This window comes from Oryctolagus cuniculus, chromosome 18 (genome assembly GCF_051225735.1).
Source record: "Oryctolagus cuniculus isolate XC-2025 breed Fujian yellow rabbit chromosome 18, ASM5122573v1, whole genome shotgun sequence".
NCBI classification, from domain to species: Eukaryota; Metazoa; Chordata; class Mammalia; order Lagomorpha; family Leporidae; genus Oryctolagus; species Oryctolagus cuniculus.
The window spans coordinates 61,144,219-61,169,673 of record NC_142884.1 but is presented as its reverse complement, the minus strand read 5'-3'; the positions used below and the strand labels follow the sequence as shown (position 1 = coordinate 61,169,673).

The following is a 25,455-nucleotide window of genomic DNA, read 5'->3' as shown; positions in this document are numbered from 1 at the left end:
TGGGCTCACAGCAGTCTCTGTGCCGGTAGGGTCAGGGAAGTTCCACAGGGTGAATGTCCACGTACTGGGACACCCTAAACCTACTCGTTTCAGGAATCTCGCCTGGTCTATGCTCACTCCGAAAATGTAACTGATGACGATCCTACAACAGAGATCCTACATGTTGGCCGCCCAGGCTGTGGTCCCTCAGTCTCTCAGGAATTCGCTGAACTGGCAGGAGCCTTAGTTGCCTTTGGGAAATGGGTGGGGATAGTCTAGTCTGAGGGGACCTGCAAAGCCATAAAGCTCAGGAACTACAAAGACATGGGTGACAACCCCACTAACAATGATCACAATCATTCCTGTGTCCCCAAGCCGGCCCTGGTCCCAGCTGGCACTCAAGGAGGAAGAAAGAAACCACAGTTTACAAACACCTCTTTATTGCAGACAATTCAGGCACAGGTACATGGAAGAAGCTGTATTGCAGATTTTATACAGGGTGGTTTAAGAGGTAGCAAGCTTCTACCTCTCCCCCACCCCCACATACACGGCAGCTTAGAGATCCAGTCCCACTGAAATCTCCCAGATACGCTGTCTCCGCAGACAGCACATTATCCAGCCCTGTGCCCAGTGCAGCCAGGCAAACTGTGGCATCTGAGGGAGTCCTTAGCTTCCACCCACAGTGGAGATGAAGGGTATCCATTCGCAGGTCAAGCTTGGCTATGGTGCCCTCACTGAGCCTAAGACCCTTTCAGGGCATTAGCCCAAATCCTAGGTTGGGTTCCGGCCTGCAGTTGCTATTTTGCCCTTAGGTTTATACCATTCAGAGGTCTCAAGGCTACATTTGCACTGGGCAAGGCCTCTGTCCCCAAAACTGAGAAGCAGAAATTGCCCTAATAGTTAAGACTTCTGGAATTTGAAGACGATGTGGAGTGTGTGTGTGTGTGTGTGTGTGTGTGTAAGATCAGGAGGGACTAGGAGGAGGCCTGGAAACTCCCTGCAGAGGTCTGAGGGGTGAGAGCATGAGACCCTCACACTCAGATTGTCTTCCATAGCTCCGTATCTCTACTCCAACCCAATGGGGCCTGCCTCTGAGTACAACGGAGGCTGGCTGTTCTGGACACAGGTAGCACACGATCTGAGCTGCCCTTTGCTTGGGTTGGGGGATGTGGGGTATCCTGGATGTGATCATGATCCTTTTGGGGAACACAGCAGGTCCCTTCCTTGATCTTGATAAGATATTAGCCCATAGGACCTGAATTTGATGGGCCATTTTTGCCACGTCCTCTGTGGTTTCAGCAGGATTCAGGGTTATCTCTTACAAACTAGAGTCCTCAACCTACAAAGGACAGGGGCCACAGGAGGTGGCAGAACTGCCTGCAGAGGCTTCAGTGCAAGGGACGCTTCAGTCAAGACCTGAGCTCTCCCTGTCTGCTTTCCAAAGACCAGGTGGGCTGAGAATTCTGCTCCACAGGGCTTTTGAGGGAAGCAAACTGGGAGTGCTGCTTCGGCAAGTTTTCTCCTTGCAACAGGTTTTGCTGAGTTGGGGGCAGAGGTGAGAGGGAGACGAGAGACAATGGGGCAGGGTAATTACTGATGCCCAGCCAGCTAGTAAACTAATTCAAACAATTTAAACTGTTAAGAAAAGTTTTGTGGTTTTATTGTATCATGAGGCATTGAAACATCTGAACAAATCAATATCTGGGCGGTGAGGCAGCTGCTTTCTCCTTCACTTCTTTGGGTTACTAGAGCAACTTGTCAGTAGATTAAAAAAAAAAAAAAAAAAAAGACAACCTTTTGCATTATTTAAGTCTTTCCAAGGCATGCGCTGGTACAACACAAACTTCTCCTGTCAGATGCAACTAGTCTAGAGTCCAAACATCATGCACAACACCTTGGTGGCAGCAGCGCACCGCGCCCTCTCCCACCACGGCCCTGCTCGTTTGTGAATGATATTTGGAGCATCTGGAGGAGTGTGAATAGTATCAGGAAGAGGAGGGAGGAGGAAACAGCGTTGAGTGCCTGGCTGGGAGGAGGTCAGCCGAAGTTGTGCAGGGCAAGCCTGAACATGTCATTGGTGCAAACCCAAGCATCGTTGATGTTCTTTAATAGGAACATCTGGTGGAATCCCATGATAGGGTCTTCGTCAGCCTGTAAGAAGAGAAAACGATTCCGTGAGAGCCAAGGAACAGAAAGGGAGTTAGTAGTTGGGGAATGAGGCAAAGAATACGAACCTTGGGATCATACTGTACTAAATCCTAGTATAGGCAAAGGGTATTTATGAATTAATACATCAAACACTGCACTGGGACACAGTGGTCATGAAACGACAGTTCACATTGTTCTGTGCTTCAAGTGCAGAATAATTCAGCAAGTTAGCTACTGCGACAGAGCAGATGACACATCTGCTTCCAAACTCATGTCTCTGGGTACAAGTTACCAAAATTTGGAAAGAATCCCACAGTACTTATTACAGAACTTACAGTATCAAAAAACTGTAACAGACTCACTGTTTGATAATGCCACTCAGTCCAATCAGGAGAAACTGCTGCAAATACTAACTATGGGCAAGTACGTGAGAAAAGGCTCAAAACTGGGTTTATGATGTGGTCACAGCTCTACAGGAAAAAAGAAAGCCATAGTCTCACCATCAGGTGATCTGTTTCCTGTCATCATACAACATCTGCAATGGAAACAGAATGGCAAGAAACTCTAGCCCAGCTGCAGAAAACCAGGATGAGGCACAGTTTGAAGCAGGTCAGCTAACCAGCTCTGTCTCTAATATCACCCATTTTTCTGTGCATTAATGTTAGTAAGGAGGCAAATTAGTCATCTGGGGGCTCCAAGTTGGACAGAAATACCAGGAAGAAACTGGGAAGATGGGAAGGGGCTCCACTTTCTACCCCAGCCTATAAGTTGGTACTGAGCTCCCCGGAGAGACTGTCTGCATCCTGAGGGCCTATTGGGCACAGGCTCTGGGCAGGGCATCTTGGACAGGCAGGGAAAACTGACAGTAAGGTCCAAGACAGAAGGACGATACTCTGGGTCCACTGCAGAGTCTTAAGGCACCTTCCCTCCATGCCCACACTAGATTCAGGAGGCCCTGCCTACCTTGTCCAGAGAGGAAGGATTTGAGCCTGTTACTGTGAGCCCTACCACAACACGTTCCCAGGAAGTTGAGACTGGGCCATTTGGGAAGGAGGGGCTTCTTGGAAACAGGGAACCGGCTTCACTCTATCAGGCACTGAACAGGTTCCTTGAGAGTTCTGGGAGGGGTCTGAGGGTCCATCAGAAGGTTGTGAGGATGACAGGTTATAAATAAGGAAAGGGAAAATGCAAGTCTGCTTTGCAGGTCAGGAGCTAATCTGGGGAGTGGCAGCATGGGCTCTAGGAGGGACTGTCTCTTAGTATTCAGCTGGCCTGGCCACCTATGCCTTGAGTTGTGTCAGGGCCCAGGGTCTTAGCACTACAGCTTGCTCCTATATCTCCTGTCCCTTTTCCAAAAAGGCTCTAGACCACTGTTGTCAAATTGAACTTTCTGTAATCACAGAAATGTTCTGTATCAGCACTGTCCAATAGGTACTCACATATGACTGATTATGAGCACTCAAAAACATTGCTAATGGACCTGAGAACTTTAATTTTAATAAAAGTCTTTTAAAAATTGTTCCACGTGACTGATGGCTATCATATTGAACTACACAGCTCTGAACAGTTACTCTGTGTGCTTATTGATAACCGGGTCACATGCACAGGAAGAGCAGGGGCCCAGGGTCCTCTCCTGCCCACCCCTCCCCCAGTACTGCAGCAGCACTATTACCTTGAGCTGGCCCACAACCATGCTGATGATGCAGCTATCTGGCGTGGGCTGATGGTCCTGTGCCGTGATGCTGTGCTGGATTTTCTGGAAGGGAAGGCTCTACAAGAGAAAGAGTGGTCAGTGGGCTGAAAGAAGCCAGAAGACGTGGGGAAGGAGTCGCCTGCATCCCAGCTCTGGCCCTTACTTACAGACAACTTCTCCACAATGGCAGCTTTCCCTTGGAACTGCTGTCCTTCCCACGTAAGGCATGACGCATCAATCTGCAAAAGGCAGGCAAAGTCCAGGGTCAGAGCCTCAGAACACAAAAGTGATCTCTAAGGACACCAAAAATGGGAGAAATGAGTGCCCATCTCAGTTTCCGTATCTGAACAGAGGGAACTGAGGGTAGCTCCCACTTTACACTATTATGACTTCTTTAATTACACATCCTTTTTCTGAGGTTAGATGCTGACAGACTATTTAACAAAATATACCCACTAGGCTCATTTCCCATTTTTATTCAAGAAGTCATATGGCCTCAGACATGCTTGTGCCTCAGGAGTGCCACAGTGGCCTGGGTTCACACAAAAGCCAACCTGCTGTGAGGTCAGTAAGCCTCAATTCCAGAGAAGTCTTTAGAAATAACGTGCAAACATCTCATTTCATTTCCATTTCCAGGGCCATGGCAGAGTTCCACTGTGGCCCTTCCAGCGAGCCTTCTGGGTACTCACAGGGTCAGGGATGGATAGAGGCTGACAGGGCCTAGTCCGGGACCCTCTCTGCCTCCACAGATAATCCCATAGGCAACTCACTAGGTAAGTCGTCCTCACCCCTCCAAAACCTCCCTTTCACCTTTCACAACCTTCAGGGACAGAACGCAAAAGGGCCTCTGCTACACACTAGCTGTGATATTACGTAAGTCACTTATTTTTCTGAGTCTGAGTTTCCTAATCTTCAAAGAGGAAATTTGCTGAAGATTATGAAACAATATATATACGTATATACTGTGTTCTTTTAGGACCTTGCTAACTCTCCTCTCTGGGTCAGGCCTGCTTTAATTAACAGACAACGATGCAGCACTGCCAGTATAACAGAGTCAGTTCCAGTTTTTCAAAATACTCTCTCCTGGGGCAGCGTTTGACACAGCAGCTTGGGATGCCCACATCCCACATCACGGTGCCCGGTTTAAGTCTCAGCTCCTCTGCTTCTAATCTAGCTTCCTGCTGATGTGCATTCTGGAAGGCAGCAGATGGTGACTCAAATACTTGAGACTCAGATGGGAGTTCCAGGCTCCTGGCTTTGGCCTGACCCAGACGTGGCTATTTGTGTGTGTGTGTGTGTGTGTGTGTGTGTGTGTGTTTTATTTGGCAGGTAGAGTTATAGATAGTTAGAGAAAGACCCTTCTCTTCCCTCCGCTGGTTCACTCCCCAAATGGCGCCACAGCTGGCTGGTGCTGCGCAAATCTGAAGCCAGGAGCCAGGGGCTTTCTCCTGGTCTCCCATGCAGGTGCAGGGGCCCAAGCACTTGGGCCACCCTCCACTGCCCTCCCGGGCCACAACAGAGAGCTGGACTGGAAGAGGAGCAACCAGGACTAGAACCCGGTGCCCATATGGGATGCCGGCGCCTCAGGCAGGGGATTAACCACGTCAGCCACGGCGCCGGCCCCCAGACATGGCTATTTGAAGAGTGAATCCACAAATGAAAGATCGGACTCTGCCTTTCAAATAAAATGAAATAAAAAAAAAAAAAAACTTTTCTATGATAATTGACCATCAAATAATATCTATTCTGCATCTGGTTGTCCACTGGTAAAATTCCTTTCTTTCTTCCCAAAATTTTTGAATGGACCTTAATATTTTGAGGCAGATACAGAAGATCAACCAGCCAGGGGCTGCGACTAGGTCTAGAAGACTCCTATTACCCCGATTTTGGGCAGACCTGCAAGGCAGTCACCTGATCAATCGCATTTCTGTGTCTGAAACTCGGGTAGAGTCATGTATAAGTAGTTCTTGGGGACCAGTGCTATGGTATAAAAGGTTAAGCCTCCACCTGCAGTGTCAGCATCCCATACGGGCACTGATTCAAGTTCTGGCTGCTCCATTTCAGATCTGGCTCCCTGCTAATGCTCCTGGCAAAGCAGTGAAAGATGGCCCAGGCACTTGGCCCCTGTACCCACGTGGGAGACTCAGAAGAAACTCCTGGCTCCTGTCTTCGGCCTGGCTCACCCCCAGCTATTGCAGTCATTTGGGGAGTGAACCTGCGCTCTCTCTCTCTCTCTGCCTCTGGCTCTCTTTCTCTGTAACTCTTTCAAATAAATAAATAAACCTTAAAAAAAAAGTTTTTGGTGTACATAAACATTACTAAAATAGCAGCAAACAATGCCTGCATAGAGGGGTTTCTCAAAGGACATGCCAGCCTCCCTGAGATACTCCCATTTGTTTCCCATGAGCATTCAGCTTTTGGCCCCAAAAGGAAGCTGAACTTGGGACCTCTTAGAAAAGCTCAGGTTTGCACGAAAGATGCTCCAGGCTTTTGCCTCCAGAGGGCACCAGAAACCTTAGTCTCTGCCTGCTGCTGCCTAACATGGAACAGAGGTACTGTCAGGACCATGTGCTTGACCACACAGAATGGCAAGCTTACAACACCCAGCCTAGGATACCAGGTTTCTCAGTCTTGTGGAAGATGAGAGCAGGAAATGTATGAATCAGTAAGCTGGGCCAGGCATTGGCCCTTTATTCCATGGGTGGAAGTTCAGAGAGATGTGGCCAGATCTGCAAGGGCTGCCAGAGCTTGTGTGTGAACTGGCCCAGCACTTGAATTGATCCCCTGGAGCTGGATACTTACGTAAATTGCGCCTAGTTGGGTTCTGTCATTATCAAATAACTGGTAGTAATGTTGAATGAAGCTGGATCCAATCTGCTCCCAAATTGGCTTGTCTCCCATTCTGGAGCGTCACCTGGCCTTGTTGAGACCTGAAAGAGCAGCATGACAGAGAGGGATGTGTTGGTACCATGGGAGCAGGAGGTAACCACTTGCTGACCTCTATCCCTCTCTGGCTTCCTCAGGCAGTGAGTCCTTTGTTGATATTTATTCCTTCTGTGAGCATGGACAGACCCTGAGGAACTAATCGGAGACTCCTATCTTAAGCCAGACCAGTGCTAGGAGCCAAGAAGTGTAACAGACTCAGTCTTTTCTTTGAGGAGCTCCTGGATGATGAGAAAAAGAGGTGCCAGGGTGGTGGCAGACATAAGGGTGCTGAGGGTGCAGGCCCTTCAATGTCCAATAAGGGGAGGAGCCTTTAAGGAGTATCTCAATTATCTCAACAATCTGCAAGGGTAAAGTTATTGCCACCTTCCCACTTTACACTGATATCCATGTGTGGAGTGTTTTCTACACTAACCTTCAGGTGCCGGGATCTGTCCGAAGGCTTGGTTGGCAGTGACAGTGAAGGGGAAACAGCCTCTTAAGGCTTCATTCCTGGGGAGGGCATTGTGTGCAGGCTGAGCTGCAGCTTGAGATGCCCTCACTCCCTATCACAGTGCCTGGTTCAAGTGTTGTTTACTCCACTCCGATTCCGCTTCTTACTAATGCATCTGACAGGCAGCAGCTTATGGCCCAAGTACTTGAGTCCCTGTCTCCCACACAGGAGTTCCTGGCTTCTAGCTTCCACCTGGCCCAGCTCTAGCTGTTGATGACACTGGGGAGTGAGCCAGTGGATGGAAGATCCCTCTTTCTTCCTCTTTCTGTCACTCTGCCTTTCTTTTCCTTTCTTTTTTTTTTTTTTTTTTTAAGATTTATTTACTATTTATTTGAAAGCCAGAATGACAGAGAGAGGGAGGGAGGGAGGGAGAGCGAACGAGCGAGTGAGAATCTTTTATCCATTGGTTCACTCCCCAGATGGCCACAAATGCTGGAGCTAGGCCAATCTGAAGCCAGGAGCCAGGAGCTTCTTCTGGGTCTCCCACATGGGTGCAGGGGCCCAAGCACTTGGGCCATCCTCTGCAGCTTTCCCAGGCTATTAGAAGAGAGCTGAAAGGAAGCAGAGCAACTGGGTCTCAAACTGGTACCCATATGGGATGCCAGCGTCACAGGCAGTGGCTTTACCCACTACAACACAACGCCAGCAGCCTCAACTCTGCTTTTCAAATAATATCTTTTTTTTTTTTTTTTTTTTGGACAGGCAGAGTGGATAGTGAGAGAGAGAGACAGAGAGAAAGGTCTTCCTTTTGCCGTTGGTTCATCCTCCAATGGCCGCCACAGCTGGCGTGCTGCGGCCGGCGCACCGCGCTGATCCGAAGGCAGGAGCCAGGTGCCTCTCCTGGTCTCCCATGGGGTGCAGAGCCCAAGCACTTGGGCCATCCTCCACTGCACTCCCGGGCCACAGCAGAGAGCTGGCCTGGAAGAGGGGCAACCGGGACAGAATCTGGCGCCCCGACCGGGACTAGAACCTGGTATGCTGGCGCCACCCATAAACATATCTTAAAAAAAAAAAAAAAAAAAAAAGTCCCATACGTGACAAAACCAACAAATGACTCTCTTAAGTCTCAAAGGAGCAGGTTACATCTTGGAGGTCAGGCAATACCCAACCTTGCCCTTTCTGGAGCATTTCCTCACTGATAGGGGTGATACCTACATGTTTTTTGGGGAGGCAAGAGTTCAGAGGACCAGAGTAATAGTTGAGGCACGAGAGGAAGGAAAACAGAGGCTGTGTGGGAAAATATGTGGCCTCTTCACATCCTCCCTTCTTGACGTGGCTTTCATTGCAAGAGGCTCTCTCTCTCTGGTTTCTGAGGGAGAGGGGAGCACCACTCCCAGTTAGGAGACCATGGCTGCAAGAATGCTGGATGTTGAACAGCAGGTTAAGCTGCCAACCACAACACCAGCATCCCATATGAGCCCTGGTTCAAGTCTCAGCTGCTCAACTTCTGATCCAGCTCCCCACTACTGCACCTGAGAAAGTAGTGGAAGATGGCCCAAGTACTTGAGTTTCTGTTATCAACATGGAGTTCCTGGCTCCTAGGTTTGGCATGGCTTAGCCCTTGCTGTTGCAGTCATTTGGGGAGTGAACCAGTGGATGAATGATGTCTCTAACTCTTTCAAATAATTAAATAAAAATAAATAAATAATAAAACCTTAACAACAACAAAAGAAGAAGGCTGGCTGGAAAACTAAAGCCCAAGTGAGAGAGCCACTCTGCCTCACACCTCACTCTGGATGACAAGGTGCTGACCACAGAATGACAAGCCTTCAACACCCAGGCCGGGATGCCACAAACACAAACTGCAGACTGTGTGTTGTTCCGTCATTGTCACTGACTGAAGTGAACTCCCCCCGTCCTGAAAATAGGTGGGTTCACCCCAGCAGACAACCATCAGGGAGGCAATCTGATGTAGAGCCGCTGGCACCTCAGCTGTAAAATGGGGATAGTAACCCTGATGTTGCTGGCAGCTGGGAGGTTCTCCAGGGGAATGGCAAAGCCCAACATGGTAAGTGCTAGCTTGCTCCAGGCTCTGTGACCTCATTCAAGGCCAGCAAGGAGGGACAGTGACAGTGCAACCAATCCCACAGTCTGTGACCACTTCAGCCAATGAGCAGCCCGGAAACTAAGCCAGTTTTATTTTAAGTCCCCTAGGAGGTAGTGAAACAAAAATAGAAGCTCAGCGCAGGGATGACTAAGAAATGTCCAAGAAAGTCTAAAGCAAGCAGGAGAGAAGGCTTGGATCTGGCCACGCCTGCTACACAGGAACATACGTGTTTCTCAATTCACACTCTGACAAAAAACAAATCAACAAGTGGGAAAAACATAAGCTCAACATCTGCTATCATGGTCATATCCCCATGGGACAGACTGGCTGTGCCCAAACTGCCAGTGCCTCAGGCAGAGCACAGCTCCCCACTCACTCCCGCATCTCTGCTGCCCCCAACCCTCCCTAGTGTTCACTATGCTTAGCTTAGAGTGCCTAGATCCACCACAACCCCCAAGATGCTCTAGAGGCCCAGTCCCAGAGAGTTCTGGGGGCAGCAGGAAAGCTGGGGGAATGGATAAGGCCATCTCGCCCTCTGCCTTTGGAACACAGCAAGGCTGGGCAGCAATCAGAGAGTATGCACAGAAGAAGAAACACCATCAGGGACGGACTTGAAGCGTAGCAGCATTCCACCTGGACGTCAGCTGGAGCCCTCACCGCTGCACTTCCAATCCAGCTCCCTGCTAAGGTGTCTGGGAAAGCAATGGAGGATGGCCCAAGTGCTTAGGCCCCTGCACCCACAAGGGAGACACAGAAAAAGCTCCTGGCGCCTGGCTTCAGATTGGCACAGCTCCAGCCATTGCGGCCATTTGGGGAATGAACCAGCAGATGGAAGATTCTCTCTCTCTGTAATTCTGTCTTTCAAATAAATAAATCTTAAAAAGAAAAAAAAAAAAAAAAGGAAACACCATCAACAAAGGTCTATGGGCACGAAAAGAGGTGAGAACAGGAAACCAGGAGGCTGGGGATGGAGGGGAGGGGAACTAAGGCTGGAAGCTGAACTAAAGTTAACAAGGCGCTACCATGTGGTAGGACAGAAGAAGTATGGGGGTGTTCTCCCTTTTTCAGCAGTGTTCTTCATGGTGTGATAACTTTCTAATACAACTATTACTGGGCTGAAGAGGTAGAGAAAGTGTGTGGGGCAGAGTGACAGATGGACAGAGGGCCCTCTGTTCTGGCAGGGCAGAGCTCGCTCCATGAAGGTCAGGACAGCTGAAAGGCTCCCAGAAAGTTTGAGAAGGAACCTTCAATACTATGTCCAGGGGCCGGTGCTGTGGCATAGTGGGCTAAGCCTCTGTCTGTGGTACTGGCATTCCATATGGGCACCAGTTCAAGTCCCAGCTGCTTCTCTTCCGATCCAGCTCTCTGCTATTGTCTGGGAAAGCAGTAGAGGCTGGCCTAACTTCTTGGATCCCTGCACCTGTGTGGGAGATCCAGTGGGGGCTCCAGGCTCCTGGCTTTGGACTGGCATAGTTCCAGCCATTATGGCCATCTCGGGGGTGAACTAGTGGATGGAAGATCAATCTTTCTCTAACTATGCCTTTCAAATAAATAAATAAATCTTTAAAAAAAAAAAAAGTATCAGAAAGCTTTGGCTGAACAGCAGGTGTTAAAATCCCACATCCCACACTAGAATGCCTGGGTTTGATGCCCATCTTGGCTCCTGACGTTAGCTTCCTGCTAGTCCAGACTCTGCAAGGCAGCAGGTTATGGCTCACGAAACTGGGTTCCTTCCACCCATGGGAGATCTGGGTTGAGTTCCTGGCTTTGAACTAGCTTGGCCTGGGGCTATTGTAGGCATCTGGGAGTGAACCAGTGGATAGCAGCTCTCTCCCTACCTTTCAAATAAGAAAAGAAAGCTTTGGCCAAGACCAGTGCTGGTCCCAGTTAACTGCATCCCTGAGCTCTAAACCACAAAAATCATCTAATCCATCCCATACCTTTGGGTTAGAGGCCAAATCCTCAGCTACACAGGTGGTCCCCTATACTTGTCCCATTACCCCATCCTCTCCTACCTTGATTCAGCTCCATAAACACACACCAAGACTCACAGAGTGCTTGCTCACTTTTTTTTTTTTTTTTTTTTTGTAGAGGTGAATCCCCCTGCCAATGATACCCTCCCTCCCCTCATCAGCTTGGTTAGTTTCTACTCTTCCTCCAAGTCACCATTCAGACCCCACCTATTTGGGGAGTCCGTCCCACACTCAAGCTCCCATACAAAAACACACCTAACAACACTCCTGGGCCCTGTTCCTCTACCTGAGCACTGTGGTTCTGGGCTGATGGGGTTCTAGTCATACCCATCTTCCAGCACCCCCCACAAGGCTTTCCACTCATGGCTGAGAGGCAACATTCCTAAATCTAAAACCAGAAGGAGTGCAGAGCCTCTCCCTAAGTCCAATGCAAAACAGGGGAGGAGTCCAGGCCCGACTAGGACAATGTTTTCCTAGGATGTCCATGAGCCCTAGCCCTATTTCTTAATTTACTGTGGAAATAACAGCCTTGGAAAGAAACAAAATACCAACCCTCAGAGGCAGTCTCACTTTAGAATGGGGACTGACCACCCTCACAGTTTCTCCTATGGCTCTTCTGAGGCTGCTGATCACAACCCCTGCTCCATCCAGACTGCTGGCCACCACAGGCCAGGCTGCTTGAGGTATAGGAAAGACCCCGGGGACCGGCGCCGTGGCGCAGTGGGTTAATCCACTGCCTGCCGCGCTGGCATCCCATGTGGGTGCCGGTTCTAGTCCCAGCAGTCCCTCTTCCAGTCCGGGTCTCTGCTATGGCCTGGGAAAGCAGTGGAGGATGGCCCAAGTCCTTGGGCCTCTGCACCCATGTGGGAGACACAGAAGAAGCTCCTGGCTCCTGGCTTAGGGTCCTTCCACCCACATGGGAATCCCTGATGAAGTTCCTGGCTCCTGGCTCTGGCCTGGCTCGGCCCTAGTCACTGAGGCCATTTGGGGAAGGAACCAGTAGAAGAAAAATCTCTCTTAGTCTCTCTCTCTAACTCTACCTTTCAAATAAATAAATAAATATTTTTCTTTTAAAAAGAAAAGCTTCATGTTTATCCTCAAACTTTAGATACTTTTAAAGGCAAAACTTGAAATATTGTCTGGAGATCAGCGCTGTGGTATAGCAGCTTAAGCCACCATCTACAGTGCTGGCATCCCATATATCCACCAGTTCAAGTCCTGGCTGCTCAACTTCTGATCCAGCTCTCTGTTATGGCCTGGGAAAGCAGCAGAGGATGGCCCAAGTCTTTGGGCCCCTGCACCCATGTGGGAGACCCGGAAGAAGCTCCTAGCTCCTGGCTTTGGGTCAGCATAGCTTTGGCCATTGTGGCCATTTGGGGAGTGAACCAGCAGATAGAAGACTTCTCTCTCCCTGTAACTCTGTGTTTCAATAAATAAATAAATCTTGGAAAAAAAAAAAAAAGGTGGCCAGTGCAGTGGGTTAAAACCCCAGCCTTCAGTGCTGGCATCCCATTTGGGTGCCAGTTCCAGTCCCAGCTGCTCCACTTCTAATCCAGCTCACTGCAAATGTGCCTGAGAAAGCAGTGGAAAATGGCCCAAGTCCTCGGGCTCCTGCACCCAAGCAGGAGACCTGGAAGACACTCCTGGCTCCTGGCTTCAGCTCAGCTCAGCTCTGGCCTTTGCAGCCATTTGCAGAATGAACCAGCAGATAGAAGACCTCTCTCTCTCCCTGTCTCTAACTCTCTCTGTAACTATTCCAAATAAAACAAAAGATAAATCTTGAAGAAAAAAAAAAAAAGTGTCTGGCTGAGTACATCTTATTTCCACTAATGCACATCAAGTGTAGAAATAAGTGAAGAGTTTTGTGGGCTCTTGTGCCTAACAATACCCTGTGAATCACACCCATGTCAGAGATGAGCAAAATGAGCCTCAGTGAGGTTTGCTACCTCACTCAAGGCCAGTAGCTAGGGCCAGCATTGTGGCATAGCTGGTAAAGCTGCTGCCTGTACGACAGCATCCCACATGCGCACCAGTTCAAGTCTTGGCTGCTCCACTTCCAATCCAGCTCCCTGCTAATGGCCTGGGAAAAACAGCAGAGGATGACCCAAGAAATTGAGACCCTGCCACAACTTTGTGGGAGACCCAGATGGAGTTCCAGGCTCCTGGCTTCAGCCTGGCCCAGCAGCCATCTGGGGAGTGAACCGGCAGATGAAAATCTCTCTATATATAACTCTTTCAAAATAAATAGATCTTGGAAGGGAGGGAGGGAGGGAGGAAGGAAGGAAAGAGGGAAGGAAGGAAATGCTAGCAGCTGCTAGACAATGGGGTGGAACTGAACAAATTCAGTGGATCTCAGAGCCAAGAGTCCCAGCAAAAACCCGAGTCTGGTGCTAAAAACAACAGATCTCATCTCACCAACAGAGCTGTTCCTGGGCAAACTGGGAAGCGTGGCTCTCTTAGGAAGGGTCTTCCATCTCCAAAGGTGTGAGCAGAAGATCTACACATCAAACCTAGTCGTCCAGGGGCAGGTATCTGACCCAGTGGTTAAGGTGCTAGTAAGAAGCCACAGCCATACTGGCATCTTAACCACCAGGGTTCAGTTCCCAGCTCTGGCTCCCAATTAAGAGCTTCCTGCAGATGCAGACCCTGGGAGGCAGAAGGTGATGGCCAAAGTGAGGGGGTACCTGCTACCCATATGGGAGACCTGGATGGAGTTCCTGACTCCCAGTTTTGGCTGTTGTGGGCATTTGGGGAATGTCTCCCAATAATCTCTTTTTCTCTCTGCCTCTCAATAAAAAAGAAAACACACACACACACACCCCAAAAACCTGTCATCTGAACAATAAGCATTTTATGACAGATGATTTCAATTTCCCTAAATCTTCAGTCACGATCCTTTTCTACCATCAAAGGAGAGACAGTTCCTGACCTAAGTGGACTTCAGGCAGAAATAAGGGCAGAAGGGTGATGGGGAAGATGATGCCAGTATTTCCAAAGTGGCACACAGAAAGTTGCTCATGTGTCTGAAAGCCATCACCAAGGCCTGTGAGGAACACAGCCAGGAGACAGGCCCAGCTTCCAGTGGGGTCCTGGAAACGGGGCACCAGGCATGTCATTCACTTCATATCTACGATCTGCAAGGCCCCAAATGCAGCCCTGAAGTAGAGCACCTGGAAGGGATTCCTCCAGCAAGCAGGAGTGACCACCAACCTGGCTTAAACTTCTCAGGCCCAGAGCACGGGACGTGAACTGCAGGGACAGAGGCAGAAAGGCAGCAGCCAAGACAGGAAGATACTCAGGGTGCCTGTCCTTCAGGAAAACACTGTTCCTCCAATTTCATGGTCTGAGGAGGGTGCTGCGGACCCTGTGCCATGGCTCTCCAATGACTGCCCATGGTCCTTGAAACAAAGTCTCAACCACTTGGCCTGTCTTCCAGGCCCTGGGTGATCCAGCCTTCCTGCTGTCCAACCTTATCTCATGCCAGCATTCTTCCACTTCTCTGAACCTGTTCTCATCTGAGGAGTTCTTAACTGTTGCTCCTTCTACCTGGATCACTCTTCCCTGGCCTCATACATATGTCAGTTCAAATGTCACTTCTTCACTAACACCTTCCCTGACTATTCAATCTAAAGTAGCTGTCTAGGGGCGAGCACAGTGGCGCAGAGGGTTAAGCCGCCACCTGGCATATTCTCATCTCATCAGAGCGCCTAGGATTGAACCCTGCCTCCACTACCGATCAAACTTCCTAATGCACACCCTGGCAGGCAACAGTCCCTGGCTCTTGGTGTCAGCCTGGCCCTGCTCCAGCTCTTGCAGGCATCTGGGGATTGAACCAGCAGATGGAAGATCTCTCTCACTCTCTCTGCCTTTCAAATAATTAAAAATAAACTTATTTAAAATAATTTATTTATTTGAAAGGCAGAGATAGAGAGAGAGGAGAGAGAGATACAGAGAGAGGAGAGACAGATCTTCCATGCCAGTACTGCAGGAGAAGGCTTAATCTACAACACAGTGCTGGCCCCAAATAAACTTTTTTAAAAAATAAACTTTTAAAAATAAAAAATTGGGACCAGCATTGTGGTGCAGTGGATTAAGCTGCCACCTATGACACCAGCATCCTATGCAAGTGCTGATTCGAGTCCCAGCTGCTCCATTTCCAATCCAGCAGCCTGCTAATGTGCCTGGGAAAGCAGCAGAAGATGGCCCAAGTACTTGGGACCCTGACACCCACATGGGAGCCCTGGATGGAGTTCTAGGCTCGCAGCTTTGGCTTGTCCCAGCTCCAACCAATGGGGCTATTTGGGAAATGAACCAGTGAATAGAAGATTGATCTCTCTCTCTTTCCCTCTGTGTAACTTTGCCTCTTAAAAAAAGTAGCAGGGGCCAGCGCTGTAGCATAGTGGGTAAAGCCGCTGCCTGCAGTGCTGGCATCCCATATGGGTGCCGGTTCGAGTCCCAGCTGCTCCACTTCTGCTCCAGCTCTCTGCTATGGCCTGGGAAAGCAGAGGAGGATGGCCCAAGTCCTTGGGCCCCTGCACCCATGTGGGAGACCAGAAGAAGCTCCTAGCTCCTGGCTTTGGATTGGCCCAGCTCTATCCGTTGCGGCCATCTGAGAAGTGAACCAGCGGATGGAAGACCTATCTCTCTGCCTTTGTAACTGCCTTTCAAATAAATAAATAAATCTTTAAAAAAAATAATAAAGTAGCCATCTAGCTATTCCCAGCATGTTTTCTTAGAATTTATCACTGCCTGAGATTATCGCATATATACATTTGTGTATATATACAGTCTGTCTCCCTGCCTGGGGCATCCCTAGCCACCCCTGTTCCTTGGCCCAGCCCTCAATAACCACTGTTGACTAAGTGCACAAATGTGTGGGAGCCTGGCCAAGAGGCCAGCCCTTCCTCTTTGGAGGAGGAGTGAGTTCTGGGCAAGCCCTGCTCAATTTAAATGGCCCAGTGACCCACTTCCCCTCCACCCACACTTCTGTTCAAGCTGTCAGGAAACAGTCCTTTGTGGCTCACCCAGCTATCTGTGGTCTAAGCAAAGGGGGACTTGGCTTCAGCCCCCTCTCCCATTCCCAAGGTCCTGCTCACCTGATGGGCAGCTCTGACTAAACAGCAGGCACACAACCACACCCTCGAAGACCTTGCCTCTGGTGGCCTGTTCCGGCTCTCCCTGTGGTGTGACCCTATGACCTGTCTCATCATTAATTGTGGGGATGTCAGCAGGAAATCAACTGAGGGCATAAGGCAGGACCCAGCTGTAAGGAGTTATCATCAGTTCCTGGGTGAATACTAGGTCAACAGCTAGGCAGAAGGTGAGTACTTCAGCCTCCCATAGGGAAGCCACTCATGGGTCAGACCTCGAACTGGGAATGGCAACTGTCCAGCTCTCCATTCCCCTGCCTCAGGCCTGGAGAGAAATCAGCCAACGTCTGGGGCCCAGATGGCTGACAGCACAAAACCCTCTCTGGGACCAACACTCAAGGTCTAGGAGTTTCCAGCACCCCTTCCTCTTCTTCACTGCACTGACTGATCCATAAGCTGAATCCTGAGACCTAGTCTGTCCTCTCTGCCCCGCACTCCCTGAGTAACCTCTCTTTCCCAGGTGGCTAGCAAGATTTCCCGCCTGAGTCCTAAACAGCTCCCATCTGTGAACTTGCTGGTTAGGCACACAGTAGAGCCTGTGTAGTCTACCTGACCAGGCCCATGGTCTGCCACTACTGTGCCTGGTTAATACCAACGTGGCAACCCAGAGGCTGAGAAGAGAGGGGAGTAAAACATAACAATGGAGCCCAAAGGGTGGTGGCCAGAATGTCTCCTGCAAGTCAAACACTTGTTTGTATTCTCATTTGAGCCTCACAATAAGTCCTATAAAGCTGCTATGATTATCATCACTTAGTAGATGAAGAAACCAAGACTCTTAGGTTAAAAAAGAATTGAGGTAGGCCGGCGCCGCGGCTCACTAGGCTAATCCTCCGCCTAGCGGCGCTGGCACATCAGGTTCTAGTCCCGGTTGGGGCGCCGGATTCTGTCCCGGTTGCCCCTCTTCCAGGCCAGCCCCCTGCTGTGGCCAGGGAGTGCAGTGGAGGATGGCCCAGGTGCTCGGGCCCTGCACCCCAGGGGAGACCAGGAAAAGCACCTGGCTCCTGGCTCCTGCCATCGGATCAGCGCGGTGCACTGGCCACAGCGCGCCGGCCGCGGCGGCCATTGGAGGGTGAACCAACGGCAAAGGAAGACCTTTCTCTCTGTCTCTCTCTCTCTCACTGTCCACTCTGCCTGTCAAAAAAAAAAAAAAAAAAAAAAAAAAAAAAGAATTGAGGAGCCGGCACTGTGGCGTAGTGGGTAAAGCCGCCGCCTGCAGTGCTGGCATTCCATATGGGCGCTGGTTCTAGCCCCAGCTGCTCCACTTCTGATTCAGCTCTCTGCTGTGGCTTGGGAAAGCAGCGGAAAGCAAGTCCTTGGGCCCCTGCACCCATGTGGGAGAGCCGGAAGAAGCTCCTGGCTCTGGATCTGCGCAGCTCCGGTCACTGCGGCAGTGAACCAGCAGATGGAAGACCTCTCTCCTTCTCCTTCTCTCTCTTGTGTAACTCTGACTTTTAAATAAATCTTTTTTTTTTTTTTTTTTTTTTGACAGGCAGAGTGGACAGTGAGAGAGAGAGAGACAGAGAGAAAGGTCTTCCTTTGCCGTTGGTTCACCCTCCAATGGCCGCCGTGGCTGGCGCGCTGCGGCCAGCGCACCGCACTGATCCGATGGCAGGAGCCAGGAGCCAGGTGCTTTTCCTGGTCTCCCATGGGGTGCAGGGCCCAAGCACCTGGGCCATCCTCCACTGCACTCCCTGGCCACAGCAGAGAGCTGGCCTGGAAGAGGGGCAACCGGGACAGAATCCGGCGCCCCAACCGGGACTAGAACCCGGTGTGCCAGCGCCGCTAGGCGGAGGATTAGCCTAGTGAGCCGCGGCACCGGCCCAATAAATAAATCTTTTAAAAAAAAGAATTGAAGACCACACAATGCCATTGGCATAGCCAGTATTAGAATGTTCACAAAACTGGCCAGGATTGGAACTGCTGAGGGCCACTATGGAGTAGCAGAAAGCAGCTGGAAGGCAAAATCAGGAGGCAGGGGGAAGAGTCCTTTTCTTCTCCTTCGAAATCAGCAAGCTCCTCAGGTTGAAAAATACCTGATTACGTGCTGAGCAGGTCAAAGCAGGTTTGCACTATAGGAATGATTGAGAGCTTGAATTCTCCTAGGCCTGAAACCACCTGCAAGTAGAACCAGGGGCTCCCCACACAGACCCTGCAAAGGACAGCAGGCTTTCTAGTTTCTACCCTGGCAATACCCGATCGGGACCGACCCAGGGTCTTAAGTATCTGATATTTTAACAAACATTCTAGAATTTCCTTTTTACTGAGGATACTGAAGCAAACAGCCCTGAGGTATCCCAGATACACTCCTCTTATGAAGGGGAGATCTCCATTGACTTGGTAGCCCTGTCTCCAGTCTAGGGCCTTTGGGAGTCGCACACAGCAAGAAAAAAATAAGGCCACGAGGCCAGCTTTGTGGCATAGCAGGGTAAGCCACGGCCTGCTATGCCAGCATCCCATATGGAGACAGGATCAAGTCTCGGCTGCTCCACTTCTGCTCCAGCTCCCTGATAATGCCCCAGGGAAAGCAGCAGAAGATGGTCCAAGTACTGGGCTCCTGCACCCACGTGAAAGACCCAGATGAAGCTCCTGGATTCTGACTTTGGTCCAGTTCAGTCCTAGCTGTTGTGGCTATTTGGAGAGTAAACCAGAGGAGGGAAGATCTCTCTCTCTGCGTCTTTCAAATAAATCTTTCCAATAAGTAAATAAATGAGGCCCAGCATAGTGAAAGACGTTCTTGGCCATAGGTCACCAGTAGCAGAAGTCCTGGGGTCCATGAGTAGGCCCACCCCTTGCCCTGGGTCTCCCTTCCCTGTCACTGAAATCCCCAGCCTCAGCAAGACCCAAAGCATTCTGCCCGGGAGGACACACTCCATTTGGCAGGGTAAGAAGGAAGAAGGTGCCACACAGGCCTGCGGGCCAGAATGATCATACCATCACTCCAGCAATAACCGACACACTGCCATCTCTTTCAGGGAGGAATTCAAGAATTCCTGCCCCACACAAGCAAAGAAAGAGAATCACAGAAGCTCACAATTAGTAGAGGGGTAGCCAAACCAAACCCCAAACACACAAATGTCATCCTCAAATGGTCCATGGTAGCCATGTGGGTGAAAGCCCTGCACAGAATTCAGCTCAACACAAGCCAAAGAAATCTTGTCCATCTTTGGAAAAAAAAAAGTTTATTTATTTTTTGAAAGAGAACCTATCCCATGGTCTACTCTCCAAATTTCTACAACAGCCATTACTGAGCCATGCCAAAGCCAGGAGCTGGGAACTCAACCCAGGTCTCCCATGTGTGTATCAAGAACACAGCCACTGCTTCCCATGGTATGCATTAGCAGGAAGGTGGAATCAGGGCTGAACCAGGACTTTAACCCAGACACTCCAATATGAGAAACAATCGTTCCAAGTAGCATCTTTTTTTTCCCCCCCTTTGGACAGGCAGAGTTAGACAGTGAGAGAGAGAGACAGAGAGAAAGGTCTTCCTGTTGGTTCACCCCTCAAATGGCCACTGCGGCTGGCGTGCAGCACTGACCCGAAGCCAGGAGCCAGGTGCTTCCTCTTGGTCTCCCATACAGGTGCAGGGCCCAAGCACTTGGGCCATCCTCCACTGCCCTCCCGGGCCACAGCAGAGAGCTGGACTGGAAGAGGAGCAACCGGGACAGAATCCGGTGCCCCTACCAGGACTAGAACCTAGGGTGCCAGTGCCACAGGTGGAGGATTAGCCTAGTGAGCCATGGCGCTGGCTTCCAAGTAGCACCTTAACCATTATGCCTAACACCTGCCCCCTGTCCAACTTTGTTCATCTTGGGAAAACTTTCGATCCACTCCTCTTGCCCAGAAAGGTACCTTCCTTTCCTGGAGGTCCCAGTGAGGGTGGGCTGAGGATGCAGTGTTGGCATTCCTGAAGTTCCTGTTGGCTCCTGCCCCACTTCCTAACCTCATAAGCAAGAAATACCAAGAAGCCTCTTGGACCACAGGGTCTGCTGAACCTCCCATCTTTCTGGAGGGCTCCTCTTTCACCCAAGAAGGACTTCCTGATGGGTACTACTTCAGGAAAAACTATTTGGCACTTGAATCAAGATAACCATGAGGGGCTGGCGCTGTGGTGCAGCAGGGAAAGCCGCTGGCTGCAGTGCCAGCGTCCCCTGTGGGCAGTCATTCAAGTCCCAGCTGCTCCACTTCCAATCCAGCTCTCTGCCCATGTGCCTGGGAAAGCAGTGGAGGACGGCCCAAGCCCTTGGGCCCCTGCACCCAGGTGGAGAATTGAAGAAGCTCCTGGCTCCTGGCTTTGGACAGGCCCAGCTCCAGGCATTGCAGTCAGTAGATGCAGGATGCAGGAACCAGTGGATGGAGGATCTTTCTGTAGCTCTGCCTTTCAAATAAATAAATAAAGCTTAAAAAAAAAAAAAAAAAAAAAAAAAAGTAACCATGAGAGCATCTCAATGAAAGGGGCAGAAGTCACAAACCCAGGTTCCAGGCAGAGAACTGAGAAATCACATACAATAAAATGCTGGTGCGATTCCCAGGCACTGTGAGAATACCAAGCAGAGAGCTCTGCAGAAAACAGGAGCAGCAAGTTGTAGAAGTTGCAACTAGACTCAATAGCCATAGCGATCTGGAGTGGTGACAGCCTCACTCAAGGAACACTAAACTGCTGAGTCCATAATCCGCAGTTACGTTTCCCTCTGTGGTTGCTGCCAGGCACTGGAGAAGGTGGCCCACTAACAGTCTCTCCTCTTTGGTGCACTAATCATGCAGAAACCTCTTCTTCGACAGAGGACTAATAGTCCCTGTAGGTTCCTTCATTTTATTTTTAAAATATTTTTAAACACGTACTTATTTATTTGAAAGTCAGAGTTACACAAAGAGAATAGAGACAAAAGAGAGACCCTCTAGAGCTGGCACTGCGGCTCAATAGGCTAATCCTCCGCCTAGCGGCGCAAGCACACTGGGTTCTAGTCCCGGTCGGGGCGCCGGATTCTGTCCCGGTTGCCCCTCTTCCAGGCCAGCTCTCTGCTGTGGCCAGGGAGTGCAGTGGAGGATGGCCCAAGTGCATGGGCCCTGCACCCCATGGGAGACCAGGAGAAGCACCTGGCTCCTGCCTTCGGGTCCGCGCGGTGCGCCGGCTGCAGTGTGCCGGCCGTGGCGGCCATCAGAGGGTGACCAACGGCAAAGGAAGACCTTTCTCTCTGTCTCTCTTTCTCACTGTCCACTCTGCCTGTCAAAAAAAAAAAAAAAGAGAGAGAGAGAGAGAGAGAGAGCTTCCACCAACTGATTCACTCCCCAAATGGCCACAATGGCCGGGAAAAGGCCAGGCCAAAGCCAGGAGCTTCTTCTGGGTCTCCAGGTAGGTGGCAGAAACCCAATCACTTGGGCCATTTTCTGTTGCCTTCCCAGGACATCAGCAGGGAGCTGGATCAGAAGTGGGGCAGGGGCCAGCATGATGGCATAGGGGGTAAAGCCGCCACCTGCATTGCCAGCATCCCATAAGGGCGCTGGTTAAAGCCCCGGCTGCTCCAATTCCAATCCAGCTCCCTGCTATGGCCTAGGAAAGCAGCAGAAGATGGCCCAACCCCTTGGGCCCCTGCATCTGCGTGGGAGACCCGGAAGAAGCTCCTGGCTTTGAATTGGTGCAGCTCTGGCCGTTGCAGCCATCAGGAGAGTGAACCAGCAGATGGAAGACCTCTCTCTCTCTCCCTGCCTCTGCCTCTCTGCCTCTCTGTAACTCTGCCTTTCAAATAAAATAAAATAAATCTTAAAAAAAAAAAAAAAAAGGAAGTGGGGCAAGGCCAGGACTTGAACCAGTGCCCACATGGGATGCTGACATTGCAGGCAGCAGCTTTATCTGCTATGCCACAATGCTGAGCCCAGCTCCCTTTATTTTAGCCCTCAGCACGTAATACCAACATTACTCTTATAACCCCCAATACTGAGATCTCCTTTCCCTCAAAGCAACCTCAAGTAAGATTCTAATGCTTTAGTCAGGAAATCCTAGAATTCTTCTGGTTCTAGCATTTGAGAATTCTGCCTCCTTTAAATCACCCAGCCCAGCCCAATTTACCAACTGGAAGGACAGCTGAATAACATACACGGCTTGGGGAAGTGAGCTCCTAGTCGTTAAGGGACCGTATTTTGAGTTGGTTGATAAGCCAGGCAGCCTGACACCTGCCTTACACTTCTGCGTCCATATTCTGACTGCCTCACATCAGGCTCCACTTCCATGAACAGAGGGCACACGCAGATTCTGGAGAACCTCGGGCTTCTCTTATCTGAGACCTCAGTGGCCTGCCAAGTTCCAGAAAGATCAGGGACTTCTTGGAGTATTTAGCAAATCCCAAAACAAAGAAGTTACAGGGAACGTGTAGAGATTGGAGTAAGAAGGCGAGATTTGAATTCCTCCCACTCCTGGTATCCTCGGAGAAGGAACAATATGTTTTTGACTCTGAAGGGCAAGCTACCCAGGGTCTTAGAATAATGCAAACTAATCCACAGCCATAAGCCTAGCTCATCTGAAACCTGCGTCCTAGAAAGCATCAGTCCGGACAATCTAGGGAGGGTCTAGAAGTCATTGCTTCTAGTTCTGTCAGATCTGAACCTTATCACTGCTCAGCCTTTTAGCCAAGATCAAGCGTAGAGACCTGACCCCATGGACTCTGTATGTGAGCTGTGGGTAGTCAGTCCCTCCTACTGGAAACAGGGCCTTGCCTGAGACTGAATTTCTGTGCTCACAGGCCAGGACATGGACTGTAGGAGTTGAAAGAGAAGGCAACCCCTGGTGAGCTCTGAGCAGCATCCCTGCCTGTCCTCCTTGACCAGAGAGAATGACTAGGCAGAACCAGTCCCACTGCAGGAAAACTTCCAAGCCCAAAGCACACTGACCAGAAACATTCTCACCTGGGGAGATGCTCACAAAGGGTGGGGGTAGAAGGCAGTGGCAGTTGTTTTCAGCACCACATGCCCAAATCAGCCCTCCTAAGACACCTGGTACTCTGCTAGTTGCTAAGGTCAGGTCTGCAAAGATCAAGCTGCTATAATCCCTTCCAGGAATGAGGCTCAGAAGCTGCGGTGGGTCAGTTTGACAGGGACTGCTCCCCAAGTCCCAAAGTCTTTATTCTCTGGATAAGTCTCTTAACTTATCACCATTCAATCAGAAGTGCCTTCACCCAGGTTTCAGAAGGGCCCCGGAGTCTGACTCTGAGCCCTGCAGCTCAATTGGGCCCCACCCCGAGATTCACTTCCAGCTCAGCCTCTCGTCTGGCACTAGGCTCATGAACCTCAGGCCTGGATTCTTTTCCCCTCTGCATTAAATCCCACCTCATCATCCCATTTCTATGGAGTCATCGTCTCTGGCAGGGCAAGTCTATGTTGACTCCAGGAGGGGAACATGCGAGAATTGTGCTGCGCCTGAGAGTTCTAACAAGGCCTTGGAAACTCAAACATCCAACCTCACCTCCTCCTCCATTAACGGGCAACCAACCTCGTGGGGCCTAGATACTGATAGAGAAGGGCGGGGTTGGCCTACCAGCCCAGAGCGGCCTCATCAGGTCCAGATCTTCCAAGGCCGCCCAAGGGTGGAAACCCCTGGCCGTGCAGAACCCCCTCCCGCCTCGCGTTTCCTACCCTGACCTCCACGTAGGAGAACCTATGCGTGGGTTCTACAAAGGAAGCAGGTTTCGTGAACTCCCAGCAGGCAGTCAAGCAGAGAAGTGTTCACCTAGGAACGGGAACCGGGTAAGGGACCCAGGGTCCAGCCGCGGCAGGTAGGCACCCTTACTCATGCTGACCCCGGAGGGGGCCAGGTGGTCCGCTCATCCCCGATCCTTGGCAGGCGGTGGAGGGACTTGGGACTGGGGTCTGCCAGCTAGCCTGCCTGCAGAGCTTGCGGACTCCAGCAGGCCGGGCCAGGCTAGACGGGGCGGGGCCCTGAGAGCCCCATCCGGAAGGTCCGGACCAGAGAAAAGGGCCCTTGCCACAGCGCAGTCCGGGTGTACCAGCCACGGAGACCGCACGGCCCGGATAAGCGCCTGTCTGACTCCCTCTACGTTCCCCCGCGGCCGCCGCCTCAGAAGACCGGCGGGAGGCGGAGCCGCGCGCGACACATGGCCCGGGCCCCGCGCGGCTTCGGGCCGCCAGGAGGAGGGGAGGGGAGGGGCCTCCCAGGGACTCGCAGCGGAGGCCCCGGACGGCCCAGAGCGCGGCTTCTGCGGCCCAGCCCCCGCCCCGGCGCTCTAGCCCCGACACTCACCCGAGGGGCTGGCACGATGGCGGCGGCGGCGGCGGCAACCCAGCGCGGTCTGCGACCGACTGTCCCTTCCCCCCTGCCTTCCCTTGCCCGCCGCGCTGCACTCTGGGAAACGTAGTACCACCCCCTTTCGTTTCCGGCATAAGTGCATCTAAAGAAAACTACAATTCCCGCTGTGCAACGCGCGGAGACCCAGACACGGCCCGCGGCGCGGGAGGTGAGGCTAAGCCAGGGAGGGAGGATGCCGGGGCGAGCCCCTGAGAATTGTGGTCTAGCGGAAGCCTCTGGAACACTGGAGGTTGGCGCCAGGCAAGGGTCAGGGCTCTGTTGTCGCCCGGTCCCAGCTGGCCTGGCCCCGCCCCAGCTGCACGGTGGATGGGGAGTTGGCCCCGCCTCTATGGGAGCCCGGCCAGCCCCCAGCTGGCCCAGCCGCCCTTTCCTAGGCCCCTGGACTGTTTCCGCTCCCGAAACCCCCCTTTCAAGGTTCTGGCCGCCTCTTGGAAGCTGTGCGGCTTTAGCCCACCCCGTTGGAACCAACAGCTTCTGTTGTCCCAACATTCGTGCTCCGTTCCGGGGCTAATCGACCCCAAAGCTGGTTTTCCAGCAGACGCAAACGCTGCTCAGGTAGGGCTTGGTTGGAGAAATGATTACTCTCAGACTTGGAGAAGAATATTTCAAAAAGTTCGTGGAGAATGGAATTAAAAGTATTTTGGAGCAAGAATTTGAAATCCATGCCTGTTTTTTATAATACGCATTTCCACGAACTTTTTGAAGACCACTCTGT

At 51.1% G+C, this 25,455-nt stretch overlaps 1 protein-coding gene across 13 annotated transcripts; it reads right to left on the bottom strand.

Moving 5' to 3' along the window:
* Positions 1–1,608: 1,608 nt before the first annotated feature.
* On the bottom strand, positions 1,609–24,956 carry NUTF2 (nuclear transport factor 2). 13 transcript variants are annotated; one of them, XR_016225310.1, is made up of 6 exons: positions 24,675–24,725; positions 6,623–6,750; positions 3,988–4,059; positions 3,800–3,898; positions 2,490–2,597; positions 1,609–2,130 (listed from the first exon to the last, which is right to left on the bottom strand). XR_016225310.1 is itself a non-coding variant. In XM_089320301.1 (6 exons), exons 3-6 carry the CDS (start codon positions 6,719–6,721, stop codon positions 2,017–2,019), a joined length of 384 nt encoding a protein of 127 aa, XP_089176427.1. In that variant the 5' UTR covers positions 6,722–6,750; positions 24,050–24,143; positions 24,675–24,725; the 3' UTR covers positions 1,609–2,016. The 13 variants fall into 13 exon arrangements, 11 of the variants coding, with proteins under 11 accessions (XP_089176427.1, XP_089176428.1, XP_089176432.1 ...); XR_016225311.1 differs by lacking the exon at positions 24,675–24,725 and adding an exon at positions 24,204–24,535; XM_089320301.1 differs by lacking the exon at positions 2,490–2,597 and adding an exon at positions 24,050–24,143.
* Positions 24,957–25,455: the final 499 nt, after the last annotated feature.

Coding starts and splice junctions, on each gene's coding strand:
- NUTF2 (XM_008257485.5), bottom strand. CDS start 6,721: ATGGGAGACAAGCCAATTTGGGAGCAGATTGGATCCAGCTTCATTCAA. Junction 4,060..6,622: donor CCCAACTAGGCGCAATTTAC/GTAAGTATCCAG, acceptor TGCCTTTTGCAG/ATTGATGCGTCATGCCTTAC. Junction 2,131..3,799: donor TGGTTGTGGGCCAGCTCAAG/GTAATAGTGCTG, acceptor CTCTTCTTACAG/GCTGACGAAGACCCTATCAT.